The sequence below is a fragment of the Balaenoptera ricei genome, chromosome 10, assembly GCF_028023285.1.
Source record: "Balaenoptera ricei isolate mBalRic1 chromosome 10, mBalRic1.hap2, whole genome shotgun sequence".
Classification (NCBI taxonomy): Eukaryota; Metazoa; Chordata; class Mammalia; order Artiodactyla; family Balaenopteridae; genus Balaenoptera; species Balaenoptera ricei.
Window position 1 is genome coordinate 41,271,287 of NC_082648.1, and position 18,995 is coordinate 41,290,281.

General features: G+C 37.8%; 2 protein-coding genes across 3 annotated transcripts in view; one reads left to right on the top strand and one right to left on the bottom strand.

Moving 5' to 3' along the window:
• SPMIP11 (sperm microtubule inner protein 11) overlaps window positions 1-18,995 on the top strand; it is a 107,562-nt gene that overhangs the window by 39,740 nt on the left and 48,827 nt on the right.
• Window positions 6,682-18,995, bottom strand: part of CCNT1 (cyclin T1) — a 28,831-nt gene continuing 16,517 nt past the window's right edge. The window contains exons 7-9 of one of the 2 annotated variants that reach the window (XM_059935793.1): window positions 17,940-18,103; window positions 17,705-17,775; window positions 6,682-8,599 (exon numbers count right to left, since the gene is read on the bottom strand). In XM_059935793.1, coding sequence (XP_059791776.1) covers window positions 7,193-8,599; window positions 17,705-17,775; window positions 17,940-18,103 — 1,642 coding nt within the window. In that variant the 3' untranslated portion in view covers window positions 6,682-7,192. Of the gene's footprint in view, window positions 8,600-17,704; window positions 17,776-17,939; window positions 18,104-18,316; window positions 18,361-18,995 lie in introns of those variants that run through there. The other variant, XM_059935794.1, reaches the window with a different exon arrangement.

Genomic DNA, 18,995 nt, shown 5'->3' on the forward strand with positions numbered 1-18,995 from the left:
AAATTCTTTGTGCTTTTCAACAAAGTAGATGGCTGTTTTTAATCCAGTGAACACTTTGCTAGCTACTGAATAGGTTAAAGTAGACCTGAGGCTGTTCGTAAGCAGCGGTTAGGAAAGATGAATTCTTAAAGGAAAGAGAATTTTTAACTCGGAGTTTTGGGGGCTAATCCCAGAGAAAAAGTGTGTTTGTGTGAGAGACAGAGAGAGAGAAGAGATAAATAAATGCCAAAATCCTGCACTTTCTATAGTCATCCTCATCTTTTTTCCTTCCAGTTTCTTGGGCCAAACACTGGGAGTCATCCTCGACTTCTCTTCCAACCTTATAGCAGATCCTACTGGCTCCAACTTCAAGATATGTAACTTCAATACCTTCAGCGCTTCCAACCTGGTCCAAGCCACTCTCATCTGTTCCCTTAATTATTGTGAGAGTCTCCTTACCCTTGACTCTATGTAGTCCATTTTTCAACAAAGAAGCCAAATGAACATTTTTTTTTTTGTCCATGCCTCGCTGCTTGCAATGGTGCAGGATCTTAGTTCCCCTACCTGGGATTGAACCAAGGCCCTGGCAGTGAAAGCACCAAGTCCTGACCACTGGACTGCCAGGGAATTCCCCGCCAAATGATCATTTTAAAACCCAAGCTAGATCATGTTACTTCTCTACTCAACACTTGTCAATGATGCTCCATTTCACTGTCTTTATAATGGCTTACAAGGCCCTACTGTATCTGGCCTTTTGCTGCTTCTCTAACCACATTATCCTACTACTTACTCTCTCCTCCTCACTCAATTCTATACTAGCTACACTGGCCTCCTTGCTCTTTCTCAAACATGCTAGTATCTTCTCACCTCAGAACCTTTGCACTTGTTTCCTGGAATGATCTTACCCACAAATATTCCTGTGGCTTGCTCTCTCACCTCTTTCAGGTCTTTGCTGAACTGTGATTTCGTAAGGCCTTCCTCCCTAGCCATCTTATTTCCAATTTCAACAATCCTACTTACCTACATGCACACACAAAATCCCTGTCCCTCCTTCCCTGCTTTACATTCTTATATTCAAAGTACTTATCTAGCATATTATGTTTTACTTGTCTCCCCTACAACTAGAATGTAAGTTCTATGAGGGCAAGATGCTTGCTTTGTTTACTGCCATATTATCTTCTGTAAACAGTATATAGTACTTGGTAGATACTATTTTCTAATGAAGGGATAAATGAAAAGCAGGGAAGCGCCTGAAACTACTTTTCAGAAAAGATGAATCTAGTTTTCAATTTTAACTTTTCATCACTGTGATTTTTTGGCTACCTGTTGGTTTTGAGTGTTATGTGAAATTAAGAAAAGGGGTTAAGATTCCACAATGCAAAAAAGGTAGCACGAGACATGTGACAATCCACAAATCAAATCAATTCAACAGAAGCAGGCCCCCCAAATCAATTCAGCAGAAGTAGGTGCCAGAGCTAGAGATTACAATAAATACAAGCCTCTAAGGGAATCCACAGAAGTCATAGAAAGGGCTTCAAACTTTCTACAGAAAGTTGAATGACAGAGATCAAGCCAATCTTATTGGCTCTCAAAAGTGTCAGAGAGACCAGGATGATTTACTGATCATAAGACGAAACCTAGCTCTACACCAGTTAGTTTAACAAACCTCTATAATTGGGGATCCAGCTGTTCGGAAGTTTATATTGATTTATACCTCATCTATTGCCAAGGATGACACAGTTGATATCTCTTTTAACAAAAGCAAATGACTATTTATGACTCTATAATAAATTTATAATATCATCCATTCTCACATCGTTCATTTACTACTTCTCTATTCTTCCATTCAAACCAGACCAAAATTCCTAAAACATCAGCAGCTTCCACAAAAGTTTCAGGAGAGGCACAGCAAACAAAAATCTTAAGTTGTCTTATTTCAGAAAATGGAAGGACGGAATGAACAGAACTCAAGACTCAAGTGATTTTTTTTCAGAAGTGTTGAACATTCTGTTAAATTTATCTTTTGTTCCTTTTAGAGTTTTTAAACTATAGCTACTCCTAACTTATTTTTTTATAATTTGAGCATTATAGCATAAAAATTCTTTCCATTTAAATGGGTAATTTGCAAGATTTACCTTCTGTGTGTGGTTTTATTATGTCCCAAGAAAAGGGTGAGTATTCCCTATCAGCTTTTCCAGGCACCACCAAGGCTATTAATTTTTTCTTCCAAAAGCACTGCTGTCTATACCAACATTTCAAAGAACCAAATATACAATTATGAATCATTGATAGTGCTTGCTAGATAAGCAGTACACGTTGCTATCATCTGTTAGAGCTATGTATTTTTCTGTGTACCAGTCACCCTTCCAGGTATCCATGCGACAATACAGAATGAGGGTTTTTTCCCCTCTGCCACATCAGACTTTATACTATCAGGTTCACTGTAATGATCAAATCTTAGTTAGGTATTTCCAGTGAACTCAATTCCCATAGGATCTTGTGCAGTAAGAAAGTGCATACTGTATTACCAAAACTAAAACAAAACTATTATCATTATCAATCAAATGACAGTTAAAGACTAACTTGAAGACTCAGTACATATAAACAATAACCAGATGATTGTTTTATCATTAACATTTATTGATGGGATGGATAAATACAGATTGAGAAACATACTTGACAGCAAGATATCAAACTGATAGCCAGACTATAAAATGTATACAACATCCTTTTTTAAATTTTTAAAAAAAATTTTTTAACGTGTTACAAAGAGCCCTTACTATAATGGTCACTTGTATCTTACCATTCACATAACAGCAGTAGAGATCCCAGGGGTAGCATCCAGAACTGAGGTGCCCCAAGGAGGACAGAGGCAAGAGCAGAATAATATGCTAGGAAAGGACTCTTAAGAGCCATACAAAGAAAACAGACAAAAATATCACCACAAAATTGTACCTGAGTGACATAGATTGGTAAAGTGTTTTACATTTTTTTTCCTTCTTTGCTCTTTGGTCTGATAAGAAAACAGTTTTAGGTGTGTGGAGTAGGGTGGAGAGGTCAGTTTCAAATCCAGAAACCTAGGTTAACACTAAGTTAGTCGGCTGCATTCTTTTCTTTGGGTGCTTAACCCAGCCAGCACTTCCATCTTATAACCAATTCCAATGTGATCAACCACTAATCAGTTAAGGCCTCAGCTTTCAACTGAAGAGTTCCTGATAACCTGATGGAGACATACTTGCTCTGGCTTCAATTAGCATGCTGTCAAGTCTTTCTCTTCTTTTCATTCACCATGAATACACACTCATAAAGGGGAAGAGTAGACACCACTTTTTAGTAAACGTTCCTTTTTTGCCCTCCCTTTTCCAATGCGAAGTTCATACTAAAAACTTTAGAAACATTAAAATGGAAGGGTCTCCCACTTAAAAAATAATTCTCACTCCAGACCACTCTATCAGGCAGGATTATAGTACCATGCTTTTTATCCCACAGAGGGATAAAAAGATAAAGCTGGAAAGTGTGATACAACATGAACATTTTTTAAACCACCAGGAACAAACACTCAGTTAAAAGCTGGGTGTTAACAAGCAGCAACACAAGAAATTTGGGGAGGCATCAAAGTCACTGAAAGTTTCGTGGGACTGCAGAGGGCTTATTTCTCACCATGTGAAGGGTTGCATAGACTGCTTAAATTCTCCCAAACCCAAGAGAATAATATTTGTATTCCAACTTCAAGATGTCCTAGAATCCCTTTTCTTGGTATTAGTATCAAAATAGATCATCAACAAAAAACTAATCCTTTTAACATTTAATCAGTTCCCAAGTTCCCACAGTCCTGTGTTTCTGCGGGAAACACAGATTATGTTTAAAATCCAACCATACTGGGATAAGACTCCTCTAATTGCCTTTGTCCAGAAACAAGGCATAAGGGGTATGGATTTTCAATATGGGGAATTAAGTAGCAGAGGCTTAAGTAAATCCAGCACTGATGTTACCATGATTTTATTTCTATATCCTAATCCATTGCTGTTTCCAACTGGAGATTTAAATTTTTTCTATCAATATTGGTGAAGCCAATAATACAGAACTATGTAAAAGGATACATTAAATCAAAACACTAAAATCATTTAAAAAAAAAAAAAAAGAGGAAGCTGAGGGTCTCAGATATGGAAACATACCGATTCAAGTGAAAAGACTAGACTAATTCCTACGTATTTTCTAAACCCAAAAAGCATAACTGATACTTCAGAAGACCAATGCAGCTTTAGATTAATGCTTCACTAGAGTTCAGCTAACAGCAACACAGGTATCTGATTAAAAGCCCTAAGGACAATTCACAGGTATTTGTTTTTGCCAACACGAGATTCAAGCAAAGTTTTAGGAATGAAATTTACAGAACTTGAGGCTCCAGGCCTGCTTACCACCACTTATCCTTGATAAGGTTAAAAGGAGGGGAAAAAAAGCCATGTTTACTAGACTAACTTTGCATGTATAAATCCTGTTTCTCACCCTGTGAAGTGGTGAGGGCAAGAGAAGACACAGCGTTTAGAAACCACACAATCTTCTGAAGCCTAAGCTTATGGAGTTTGGACAATATGCATGCTAGCTGACAGGCACATCTGCTAACCCAAAGACAATGCAGCAAGCAGCTTCATGCAGAGCCCATAAGAAGTTTCATGACATATGCATAGATATAAAAGTGGACACCGTAGGTATCTTAAAACAGTATCAGGAGGCACTAATATAAAAAAGTCTCTAAATTGACCTATATCAGCAATGATCTACTAGTGCAAAGGCCAGACTATGCAGCGTAAAGCAGCTCTTAGGCTCTAGTAAGCACTTTTTTCACGGTCACTCCTGACAAAGTTCTAAGGAACTACAGACTGCCATGGAGAACTGCTGAGGCCAAGTGGATATGTATCTCTGTGGTGAGAGGGTGAATGTGATTAGAAAATATGTGACATTTGATGAGAAAAACTGAAAGCTGTAAAAGACATTTTCATAAATCAGGGATCATCAATTCCACAAGCTACAGATGCAAACTAAATAACCTTTTGGGAAGGTCAGAAGGGAAAGCTGACTCCGCCAAACAAAATCTAAACAAATAGCCTAAATTTAGTAAACACACCACGCATCTACCAATTACCAATTACCTAGCACAACACAGAAAATATCAAGGAGAAAGAGGAAAATGTCATCCATAAAAGTAAAGTGACATTCCAAGTCAAAAGTATTACTGGTGTATCAATCAGCACAGAGCTCACTTTACACAGCAATGGCAGGCACTCCAGACAGTTCAAATATGCAGAAGTGCAGGACACTAATTCACCTTCAGTTAAGGCTTACTGAACAAATTCCCTCCTATATTAGGCCAGTGCATCATCAATTTCAACTGCCTCAGTTTTCTCCCCAACCTGTTCCTGGCAAGCAGCAGCACATGTACAACTCCTATCTCCCTATGACTTCCAATGAAAAAATTCAATTTATCCACAAAGAATATTTGGTGTGAAAGAAGCTGCATTAAAATCAAGAAGACAAATTCAAATTGCATCACCTTTTCCATGGCAAAAAACACCATGAAGACTGAAAAAATACAACATTAAATGATCTGTGGCTAGGTGGCATTTTCAGCTGGACAACTTCGCTTAGAATTCTTTCTAGCCCCTTGAAAGATTTCTTTCCTCAAAAATGTTCACTCCTAAAATATGGGATAATTAAGCACCCATAAGAACAGGACTCCTGATCCATTTTTCTAAAGGACTCTTAGAAATCTACAGAAGAACTTCTGCCTAGAAGCTAAAACCACCAAAGATGCACAATCTAAACATAACAGTATCTGAAGGCTAGGCTTGCTCACCCTCATGGCACCAGCACTGTTAAATTCGTAAGCTCCAATCTCTGAAGTCATATAGGCTGCAAAAATTGAGGATGCAGCTGCCTCCCTTCAGATATACGGATAAAAATCAAGTCTTACGTTCATAATATAATTTAAAATACAATGTCTTAAAAATTCCCAATCACAGTTTTCATTGTTTTCAGTATCCTTTAGCTCGATGGCTTCTCCCAGATCTATTCTCACATATGGTCTGGGCTTTTCAAAGGAAGGATAGCACATCCCCCTTCCCTTCAGAGACCCTGAGACCGCTCTTACTTGAACACCTTCCCAAAGCCCAATGTGAAAAAAAAGCACACCCAATTCTGTAGGGCAGAAGCCAGCCTAGCTCTTCAGCCTTCTTCCTCAACCCCACCTTTGTTCTATATCAAAAGGAAAAAGGGGGTAAAAAGGAAGTTTTTATAATGGAGTCCAGAGTCAGACCATTGGCTGCACCTGCCCAAACTAGAATTTAGAAGGCTACCCTCAACTACAACATAAAGAAAGAGAAATGTCAAATACAGGCCTCTTCCTTCCTTTATGTTTTAAAGGCCACACCGTGTTCTCTCTAGTAGACTGTTAGGAAGTAAAAATGGTGAAGTACAGGGAAGGAAAGATAAAACGTGATTTTTAAACACACACACTAAAAACACACACACCCACACTTACATACACACTTAAAGGTCGAAACACTTCAAGTGGCCAGAGCCGATCTCAGAACTCACAGCCAAAATCCTATCCTCCCATCCCCCCTACACACACACCCCCCACCCTCCAATCCCACCCCCCAGGACTCACTGCTGTGTATCTCATACACACAGCAAAATCCCTATCCCTTCCCCAATTATATAAAAAAAACTAAACAGATAACTTACTTTCTTTAAATTATTTTTTAAAAGTCTCTTAAAAGATTTCAACGTTTAAATACTTCCTCTCTTCTGATATATTAAACACCAAAGGGATCCACAACTGTTTGATAAAACAAACCCTCCATACTTCAGTCCTGGCAAGAAGAGGGAAGATATCAACTCTAATCAACCTAATTAGGAGGTGGAGAGGCCAAGAATAGAGAAAGTATTCTGAATCCTTCACAGCTTTAACACATTCTCACCTCTCAGTAAAAACTATAATAAAATAGTTAAATTTCTGAGGCAGGAGATATAATAACCAAGGCCCTCTACCACCTTCCCACCTATGTCTCAATATAAATTTACTCCTAGTCCAACAAGGGTGACATATGTCATAAGGGAAGTAATTTTCTTAGTCCAGAATCAGTAGTTCAAAAAAAAAAAAAAAAAAAGGTGTGTTTTTAAAGAAGTTTTTTTCTACTCGTCTTTTTCTTTTTTACTTGGGAAGGGGTGGAAGTGGTGGAGGAGGTTCTGACGGTAGAGGTGGTAGCCGGGGTTTGTCTGTATTGCCAGGTCTGGAGGACATTCCACCAGCCCGTGGATTCAGATATTCTCCATAAGAATGAACATATTCAAACGCAGGTGGCTGAGTAGGCTGAACACCTTGGGCATTGAGAAGGGAGTGAAGCATATTCACAGTATCTTGATAGTCTATGGTCTGGGTTGCATTGTGACCATTGGCCCCAGTGGAGCCTTTATCCAATTTCATGTGAGGAACTCGAGTTTTACAGCTGGGCTGTGAAAAAGTAAGGCCACTTGTGTCTGAGCTATGCCCAGGCAACTGGGCCATTGTAGGAAGAGGAGGGAAGGAGAAATTTATGGAAGAGGATTTAGTATTCTTGGCAGTCTTGGCTGAATGATCAAACACTGCCCCTCCAGTCTCTTCAGGGAGGGGCCTTTTACGAGAAGAACTGGAAGAGGAGAAAGAGCTAGACAAGCTATAGGGTTTGTGTGCTAAGGTGCTTGTCTGGCTACTATGTTTTGGATCACCTGGACGTTTGTTCCCAGTACTAGCTGGAAGCTGTGAGTGAGTGTGTTTGTGTGAGTGGTGATTATGATGATGATGATGATTAGATGGGTGAGTCTTGTGCTTGTCTTTGTGCTCGCGGCTCTTTGTGACACTGTCATCTACAGAATTGTGCTTGTCAGCTGCAGTGTGAACTTTAATGCGCATTTTTATCTCCTCTGGTTTTGAAGTGGCAGCTTTATCTCCACTTGTCACTGGGATTCTCATTTTGAGAGCTGTTTTGTCAGTCTTTTCCAGAAAAGGCCGCTCAGGGTTTTCTGAGCCCTCTATGGGCATTTTCAGAAGGACGGAAGCATGGCTGTCATGGTGAGACAGGAGATTCTGGGCGGCGTAGGCGTACTGCGACTTCACATTGGCCTCCAGGTTCTCCAGTTGCCTCTTCTGGGCAGCCAACTCTTCCGCATGCTTTGCACGGTATTCTTTCAGTGATACTTTAGCTGATGGCACACTCTTACTATTCTGCTTCTGGGAAACAAATGCATTTGAACCGTCCTGTTGCAAGGAATGATCAACTCCTATAAGTGCTAAATTCTCACTAGTCCGATGACCCTGAGCAGGTTCTACCTTAAAAGGAGGGTGGGAGGACAGCCAACGCTCACTGGGCAACATCTCCACATTGCTTAAGTTACTGGTTGACTCTTCAGTGGCTGGAAGGGAAGGCACTGCACTTGTGGTAGAAGAAGCTGACATACTCATTAAACCTGCAATAGTTGTATCTGAAGAGCTCTGGGAAATCATATTAAGGATTGTCTGCTCCGAAGTGTTTTCATCTGCTCCTCGGTCATCTGCTTTTGTTTTCTTGGCAGCCTGGCATGCCTAGAATGAAGCAAATAGCATCTTTTCACTTCAGGTAATTTATCAAATGGAAAAAAAACACTGAAATGAGTAGACTGTGTTTGCTGTGACATTGGGAGTTTGGGATAGCCCATAACCAGGTGGTTACTCTAACATGAGACTGATAATTATTACCATCAGGAGAGATAAGATTTTTTAAACCTTCAATCAAGCATCACAAGATCTCAAAGAGGCATCCGAACTCCCATGTTCTTTGCAGCACTTTTCACAATACCTAAGGTATGAAAGCAACCCAAGTGTCCATCAATAAATGAATGGATTAAAAAAAATGTGGTCTATATATACAATGAAATACCATTTAGCCTTAAAAAAGGAGGAAGATTCTGTGAAGACAGCAGAGTAGGAAGCACCAGGAATCTGTCCCATCTAGACAACAACTGCAAAGGCAGAATCTGTCTGACATAACTATTTTGGAACTCTGCAGTCCGCTGAAGGCTTGCAGCTGCCAGGGTAAGCCCTGGACAATAAATTGAGGTTAACTTCCCTCAGTTTCAGCTCTCAGCCCCAGTCAGCTGTGTACCTGTTCCTGGAGTCGCTTGCACACAGCTTGGGGGACCCTGGTTAGGCAAAAAGGGCTCTATTTTCCAAATATGGGAGATCTGTGGTCTGATCGCTGACTGCTGCTTTCGATCACAGAGGTACTGTTGTTAGCACAGAGCTATTGTTGTTGCACCTCCCTCCATTGTTGCAATCCCCTCCCCCCTCTGGCTGAAGTGACTTCCCTGGATATAAAACGGCCAGCCCCCTTCCTCCCCCACTTCATTTTTTGCTTTTTCTCCCTTTGGGAGCCAGATATTAGAGTAGAACATTAAAAAAAAACACTGTCCCTACAGAAATGTCCAGGAAAAGGCTCAGATAAGAACTGAGAAGACCTTAATTTTACACATCAAGCTGACCCTCAGCATATAAATATCCTTTAAAATCAAGCCCCCACCCCAAATATACAAAAAACAAAAACAAAAAAATAAAACCAAAAAAAAAAAAAAAAAATCCCAGCAAACCCCAGGAAAGGGAGAGAATCTGATTTCCAGAGTTACCATGTTATTAAATTCAAATGTCCAGTCTTCAACAAAAAAATCACAAGGCACATAAAGAAACAGGAAAGTATAGCCCATTCAAAGGAAAAAAAAAAAATCAACAGAAACTGTCCCTGAAAAAGACCCAATGGCAGATCTACTAGGCAAAGACATTAACTGCCTTAAAGATACTCAAGGAAATGAAGATGTCAAAAAGTCAAGAAAACAACATGTGAACAAAACGAAAGTATCAAAAAAGAGATTAAAAACTTTAAAAGAAACCAGAAAGAAATCCTGGAGCTGAAAAGTACAATAACTGAAATGAAAAATGCACTGGAGGGATTCAAAGGCAGATCTGAACAGGCAGAAGAATCAGCAAACTTGAAAATAGGACAATGGAAATTATCAAGTCTGAGGAACAGAAAGAAAAAAGACTGAAGCAAGTGAACTGAGCCTAAGGGACCTATGGGACACCATCAAATAGACCAATGTATGCACTGTGGGAATTCCAGAAAATGAAAAGAAAGAGAAAGAGGCAGAGAATATGTGAATGTACAGCAGCTCAGAACTCTCCAAATCTGATGAAAAAACATGAATATAGATATCCAAGAAGCTCAGTGAACTCCAGGATGAACTCAAAGAGACTCACATCAAGACATATCATACTTAACCCTCCCAGACTTCAGACAGTACTACAAAGCTATCAGTAATCAGTGTGGTACTGGCACAAATTCAGACATCTGGATCAACGGAACAGAATAGAGAGCCCATAAATAAACACACATACCTACAGTCAATCTTTGACAAAGGAGGCAAGAATATACAGTCTCTTCAACAAGTGGTGTTGGTAAAGTTGGATAGCCACATGTAATTCAATGAAGTTAGAACACACCCTCACACCATACACAAAAATAAACTCAAAATGGCTTAAAGACTTAACCATAAGACATGATACCATAAAACTCCTAGAAGAGAACATAAGCAAAACATCCTCTGACATAAACATACCAAGGTTTTCTTAGGTCAGTCTCCCAAGGCAATAGAAATAAAAGCAAAAATAAACAAATGGACCTAATCAAATACAAGCTTTTGCATAGCAAAGGAGACAGTAAACAAAACGAAAAGATAACCTAAGGACTAGGAGAAAATATTTGCAAATGATGTGGCTGATAAGGGCTTAATTTCCAAAATATAAAAACAGCTCATACAACTCAACAACAAAAAAACAAACAACCCAATCCAAACATGGGAAGAATACCTAAATACACATTTCTCCAAAGAAGACATACAGATGGCCAACAGGCACATGAAAAGATGCTCAACATCACTACTTATCAGAGAAATGCAAATAAAACTACAAAGAGGTACCACCTCATACCAGTCAGAATGGTCATCATTAAAAAGTCTACAAATAACAAATGCTAGAAAGGGTATGGAGAAAAGGGAACCCTCCCACCTGTTGGTGAGAATGTAAGATGGTGCAGCCACTATGGAAAACAGTATGGAGGTTCCTCAAAAAGCTAAAAATAGAGTTGCCATATCATCCAGCAACCCCACTCCTGGGCATACATCCGGACAAAACTATAGTTCAAAAAGATACATGCACCCCAATGTTTATAGCAGCACTATTCACAATAGCCAAAACATGGAAACAACCTAAATGTCCACTGACAGATGAATGGATAAGAAGATGTGGTACATATATACAATGGAATACTACTCAGCCATTAAAAAAGAACAAAATAATGTCATTTGCAGCAACATGGATGGACCTAGAGATTATCATACTAAGTGAAGTTAAGTCAGACAAAGACAAATATCATATGATATCATTTATACGTGGAATCTAAAATATGACACAAATGAACTTATCTACGAAACAGAAACAGACTCACAGACATAAAGAACAGACTTAGGGTTGCCAAGGGGGAGGGGGATGAGGGAGGGATGGAGTGGGAGTTTGGGGTTAGCAGATGCAAACTATTATATATAGAATTGATAAACAACAAGGTCCTACTGTATAGCACAGGGAACTATATTCAATATCCTCTGATAAACTATAATGTAAAAGAAAATGAAGAAGAATGTAATATGTGTATAAATGAACCACTTTGCTGTACAGCAGAAATTAACACAACATTGTAAATCAACTATACTTCTATTTTTTTTTTTTTCTTTTTTTTTTGCCACACCACACAGCTTGCAGGATCTGTCCCCTGACCAGGGATTGAACCCGGTCCACGGCAGTGAAAGCGCCAAATCCTAACCACTAGACCACCAAGTAACTCCCCAACTATACTTCAATTAAAAAAAAAAAAAAAAACAGATGAATGGGTAAAGAAGATGTGGTATATATACGATGGAATACAACTCAGTCATAAAAAAGAAGGAAATTTTGCCATTTGCAACAACCTAGATGAATTTGGAGGGTATTAGGCTAAAATACTGTATGTTACCACTTATATGTGGAATTTAAAAATAAAATTAATGAATATAACAAAATAGATACAGACTCACAGATACAGACAACAAACTAGTGGTTACCAGTGGGGAGAGGGAAGGGGTAAGGGGCAAGATAAGGGTAGGGGATTAAGAGGTACAAACTACTATGTATAAAATAAATAAGCTACAAGGATATATAGTACAACACAGGGAATATAACCAATATTTTATAATAAGTATAAATGGAATATAACCTTTAAAAATTGTGAATCATTTTGTCATACACCTGAAATTTATATAATATTGTACATCAACTATACCTCAATTCTTAAAATCATGGTATTAAAAAAAAAAAAAAAAAAAAGACGTATCATACTCAAACTTTCAAAAGCCAAAGACAGAATTCTGAAAGCAGCAAGAAGCAAACTGTCACATACAAGGGATCCTCAATAAGATCATGAGATTTCTCAACAGAAACTTTGGAGGCCACAAGACAGTGAGCTGATACATTCCAAGTACTAAAAGAAAAAAACTGTCAGCCAAGAATCCTATATCCAGTAAGAATGTCCTTCAAAAAAGTGAAGGAGAAATTAATTATCTCCAGATAAACAAAAGCTGAGGGGATTTGTGACCACTAGACCAGCCATAGGAGGAAGGCTCAAGGGAGTCCTCCAAGACAGTAACTTCAAGCCATATGGAGAAATAAAGACCTCAATAAAAGTAAATACATGGGCAATTATAAAAGCTGGTATTGTAACAATGGTTTGTAATTGCACATTTTGCTTTCTACATGATTTAGGAGACTAACACATTCTCAGGGAAAAAAAAATTAGTGTAAAACCTAGTATTACTATAACTTTGTCTTATAATTCCAAATCTTATTTTTTATATAGTATAAGAGCCTAATGCATCTAAAAGAATTATTACTTTTTGGGGGGCACACAATGTATAAATATTTAATTTTGTAACATCAACAACCAAAAGGGATGAGGATGCAGTTGTAAAGGGGACGAATTTTGTATGTTAATACAAAAAATGAATGAAAAAGGAATTTAAATTTTTTCACTATGAAAAATCAACTAAGCACAAAAGACAGTATAATGCAGGAAATGAGGGACAAAAAAGCCATAAGGCATATACAGTAGGCATAACTTGGAGATACTGTGGGTTCAGTTCCAGACCATCTCAATAAAGCAAATATCACAATAAAGTGAGCCACACAAATGTTTTGGTTTCCCAGTGCATATAAAAATTGTGTTTACACTACAGTCTATTAAATGTGCAATAGCATTATGTCTAAAAAAAAATGGACATACCTTAATTTAAAATACCTTATTGCTAAAAAATGCTAACCATCATTTGAGCCTTCAGTGAGTTGTAGTAGTAATACTAAAGATTACTGATCACATATCACCATAACAAATATAATGATAATGAAAAAGTTCAACATACTGCCATAATTACCAACGTGTAACAGAGACACGAAGTAAGCAAATACTGTTGGGAAAATGGCGTCAACAGACTTGCTTGACACAGGGCTGCCACAAACCTTCAATATAAAAAATGCAATATCTACAAAGTGCAATAAAACAAGGTATGCCTGTATAAAAAACAAATAGCATTAAGTGACAGAAGTAAATCTCTCCTTATCTGTAATTACTTTAAGTGTAAATGGATTAAACTCTTAAGGAAAAGACAGAGATTTGTAGAATGGATAAAAACATATGATCCAACTGTATGTTATCTACAAGAGGCTGAGATCCAAAGACCCAAACAGGCTGAAAGTGAAAGGATGGAAAAAGATATACAATGCAAACAGTAACCAAAAGAGAGCATGCATGGCTATACTAATAGCAGACAAAATAGACTTGAAATCAAAAAAGACTTCAAGAGACAAAAAAGAACATTATATATTTTAAAAGGCTAGCTACAGAAATTAGACATAGCAATTGTAAACATTTACACACCTAATGACAGGCCATCAAAATATATGAGGCCAAAACCTAACAGAATTAAAGAGAAATAGACAGCTTTACAGTAATAGTTGGAGACTTCAATACCCCACTCACAATAATAGACAGATCAAACAGAAGATAAGGAAGTAGGACTTAAAAAGTACACTAACTAGATCTAACAGACATACACAGAACACTCTCCCCAAAAACAGCAGCACATACATTCTTCAAGTGCATATGGGACATTATCCAGGACAGACCATATGTTAGGCTGCAAACTTAGTCAATAGATTTTAAAAGATACCTATCACACCATGTATTTTTTCTGACCACAACAAGATAAAGTTAGAAATCAGGATCAGAAAGAAAATTGGGGGAAAAAAAAAATCACAAAATTGTGGAAATTAAACCAATGGATCAAAGAAATCAAAAGGGAAATTAGAAAATACTTAGAGACCAAGAAAAACAAAACACAACATATCAAACTTAAGGTATGCAGCAAAAGTGGTGCTAAGGGAGAAATTTATGGCTACAAACACTACATTAAAAAAACCAAGGACCTCCCTGGCGGTCCAATGGTTAAGACTCCACACTCCCAATGCAGGAGCTATGAGTTCAGTCCCTGGTTGAGGAATTAAGATCCTGTATGCCACACAGAGTGGCCAAAAAACTAAAAATTTAAAAAGTAAAAAGTACTTAAAAAAAACAAAATAAAACAAGAAATTGGGAATTCCCTAGCAGTCCAGTGGTTAGGACTCTGTGCTCTCACTGCCTGGGGGGCCTGGGTTCAATCCCTGGTCGGGGAACTAAAAATCCCACAAGCCGTGCAGTGTGGCCAAAAAAAAAAAAACAACCAAGAAACATCTCAAAATAACAAACTAACTTTATAACTTAAGGAACTAGAAAAAGAACTAAACACAAAGGTACCAGAAGGAAAGATATAATAAAGATTAGAGCAGAGATAAAATAAAGAAAACTAGAGAAAAACCAAAACAAAAATTGGTTCCTTGAGAAGATCAACAAAATTGACAAATCTTTAGCTAGACAGACTAAGAAAAAAAGAGGGAAGACTCAAACTACTAAAATCAGAAATAAAAGTGGAGACATTGCTACCATTCTAACAGAACAAACTGTATATCAACAAATTGAATAACCCAGACAAAAGGGACAAATTCCTAGAAACACAAAACCTATCAAGACTAAATCGTGAAGAAACAGAAAATCTGAATAGACTTATATAGCTAGTAATAAAATTGAATCAGGACTTCCCTGGTGGCCCAGTGGTTAAGAATCCGCCTGCCAATGCAGGGGACACGGGTTTGAGCCCTGGTCCAGGAAGATCCCACATGCTGCGGAGCAACTAAGCCCATGCACCACAACTACTGAGCCTGCACTCTAGAACCCGCGAGCCACAACTACTGAGCCCACGCACGCCTAGAGCCCATGCTCCACAACAAGAGAAGCCACTTCAATGAGAAGCCTGCCCACCGCAACAAAGAGTAGCCCCCGCTCCCCACAACTAGAGCAAGCCTGCGTGCAGCAATGAAGACCCAACACAGCCAAAAATAAATAAATAAATTTTAAAAAATAAATAAATAAAATTGAATCAGTAATCAAAAATCTCCAAAGGAAAAAAAGCCTTACTGGTTAATCCTATCAATCATTTAATGAAGTAATGCCACTCCTTTTCAAACTTTCCAAAAACTTGAAGAGGAGGGAACACTTCTCAACTCATTCTATGAGGCAAGCATAACCCTGATACCAAAGCTAGACGAAAACACTACAAGAAAGGAAAACTACAGGCCAATATCCCTTATAACCACTGATGCAAAAATCCTCAACAAAATACTAGCAAGATAAATTTGGCGGCATTTTTTAAAAATTACATATCATGCATGACCAAGTGGAATTTATTCCTGGAATATAAGGAGGGTTCAACATATGGAAATCAATTGATGTAATATGTCACACAAACAGAATGAAGGAAACAAATCACATGATCATCTCAATTTGTGCAGAGAAAGCATTTGACAAAATTCAACACACTTTCATGATAAAAACACTCAACAAACTAGGAACATAAAGAGGAAACTACCTCAACATAATAAAAGTCACATATAAAAAACCCACAGTGAACATCATATTCAATGGTGAAAGACTGACAGTTTTCTTTAAGATCAGGAATAAGGAAAAGATGCTCACTTTCACCACTTCCATTCAACATTTTACTGGAAGTTCTAGCCACAGCAATCAGGCAAGAAAAAGAAACGGCATCAAATTGGAAAAGAAGAAGTAAAATTATCTCTGTCTGCAGATGACATGAGCTTATATGTAGATAACTCTAAAGACTCCACCAAAAAGAATTTATTTTTTCTGATTTTATTAGAATTAATAAATGAATTGGGCAAAGCAACAGGATACAAAGTCAACAAATAAAATTCAGTTACATTTCTCTACATGAATAAACAATCTAAAAAGGAAATTATGAAAACAATTCCATTTACAACAGCACCAAAAAGAATAAAATACTTGGGAATTAACCAAGGAAGTAAAAGACTTGTACAATGAAAACTGCAAAACACTGCTGAAAAAAATTAAGTAAAACATAACTGGAAACTCACCCATGTTCTGGATCCAAACATTAATTCAAACATTAATACTGTTAAAATGTGGGGGGACTTCCCTGGTGGTCCAGTGGTTAAGACTCCGCACTCCCAATGCAGGGGGCCCGGGTTCGATCCCTGGTCGGGGAACTAGATCCCGCATGCGTGCCACAACTAAGAGTCTGCATGCTGCAACTAAGAGTCCACATGCTGCAACTAAGAAGCCTACATGCTGCAACAAAGATCCCGTGTGCTGCAACTAAAACCCGGCGCAGCCAAAATAAATTAAAAAAAAAAAATCCTAGAATTCATATGGAATCTGAAAGGACCCTGAATAATCAAAACAATCTTAAAAATGAAGAACAAAACAGGAAGACTCACACTTCCTGATTCCAAAACTTACTACAAAGCCACAGTAATCAAAACAGTGGGGTACTGACATATAGACATATAGATGAATGGAACAGAATAGAAAGCCCAGAAATAAACCCTCACATACATGGTCAAATGATTTTTGACAAGGGTGCCAAGACCATTCAACGGGGAAAGGACAGTCTTCTCAACAAATGGTGCTAATTCCACTATTCATAAATAAGACTTTGAAAAATATCTGAAATATAACTTTAGACTGCCATCTATATAAAAACAAAATTCTAAAATCCATTTAAAAGCAGGTAATGTCAAAGACAAAATTATGATACCAGTTCTAATCTCCTAACTCTGTATCTTTCCTATACCAGAAGCCAACATTCTGTTACTCAGAAAAGCCAAATTTTTCCCCTTAACACTCTCCACACAAAAAAATAACCAATGTTGCTGACCAAATGACTAAATCACAAGAGTTGCAAAACACCAAATAAATCTCACTGTCACCTACAGCAATGGATTTCTGGGCCAGAAGCCAAGCTATGAAGTTGAAATTATGACTACTGCATAACTACAAAAAGGGAAATTCCAAACCGAGGGTACATATCCATATCTGGTATTTTCACTGGTGCGGTCAAAAGAAGAAAATGGTTTGTTCTACAAACTGACAGCAATAACTCTTACCCTCCAATTCCGAATTCGTTTGAGCCTGTTGGGGGTTCTCTCCAGAATCTGTAGAAATTCATGTGTCAGTTCTACAAATGAAAGTAGAACATTTAAGAAAAACTCAGAGAGGCAGAAGTAATGAAATAAGAATAACCTCAACTAACTATATTCATCTGAAATCAAGTCACCTTTGGCCAGATATGTGACAGATCAAGAGCAAGTGCTATTCAAGGTCCCTTACTCTAAAACTTACCATCTAAAAGTTCCAAGGTCACAGTGGCGTCAACATACTCCCACCAGTGCTTCCCATCAGTTGAGACTGGGATCTCCCAGTTGGACCACTTGCAAGCCAGATGAATGCAGACACAGGCCACCACAGGAGGTGTGTACTGCAGGCTAAATGTGGTCAAATGCAGGCTGACATCAGAGGGAAGGAAACAAGAGAGTGTCATGAGCTCTCAATTCTGAACCCAAAGTTAAAACTCTCCATTACTTTAAAAAAAAAGTTTAAAAAAAAAAAAGTTAAAAAAAAAAAAAAATCCCACTGGAGAGCAAGAAGGGCAAGAAATATCCAGTGCTCTGATCCAGCACCCAACATGATTTTTTCCATTAACCCAGCAGCTCAGGTAACAACTTTTCTAATTTTTTTGACTACACATCATTTAATCCACACACTGATGAAGGACCGGAAAAAATAAAAACAAAAATAAAAGACTGAGTATTCAGTTTTTTTAAATAAGGATTAATTATCCTGAGAATAAGCTCAGAACTTAAGGAAAATTATAAGATTTTTGATATGTATAATCCCTAAGTCAAATACCTAAGGAAATATTCTAAAAATTATCTTGTCTCGTGCCAATCATAGGTCTGGTCTCTTTAAAATAATGAATAGACAATCACTCTCTCAAGTGTGAATATATTTGAGAGTTTACTTTTAAAATTTCTCCCACCAGGCTATAAAACTGAACTTCCTAGCCCTGACAGTCATTAGGAGTATCTTTGGTTTCCATGAACAACCAGTAGATTGGAGATGAGAATAAGCAAGTCATTTGGTAATACAAGTTACGTATTAATTGTTTTCTTTAAAAAGGGAAGGAGAAAGAAAAAGTATCACAACTCTTTACACATACACATGCCCATTTATCTGGGTGTGGGCAAAGAAAAAAAGAGTCTTTTAAAATATAGTTAACAGCAGAATCCTCCAAATTAGATTTTAGTCACTGTCAATGAACCCCAAGTTTAAACAAACTTTCTGAATTATGCTCTTGGATATTTTAAAGCAAAGTAACAAATGCAGAATTAAGTAGGC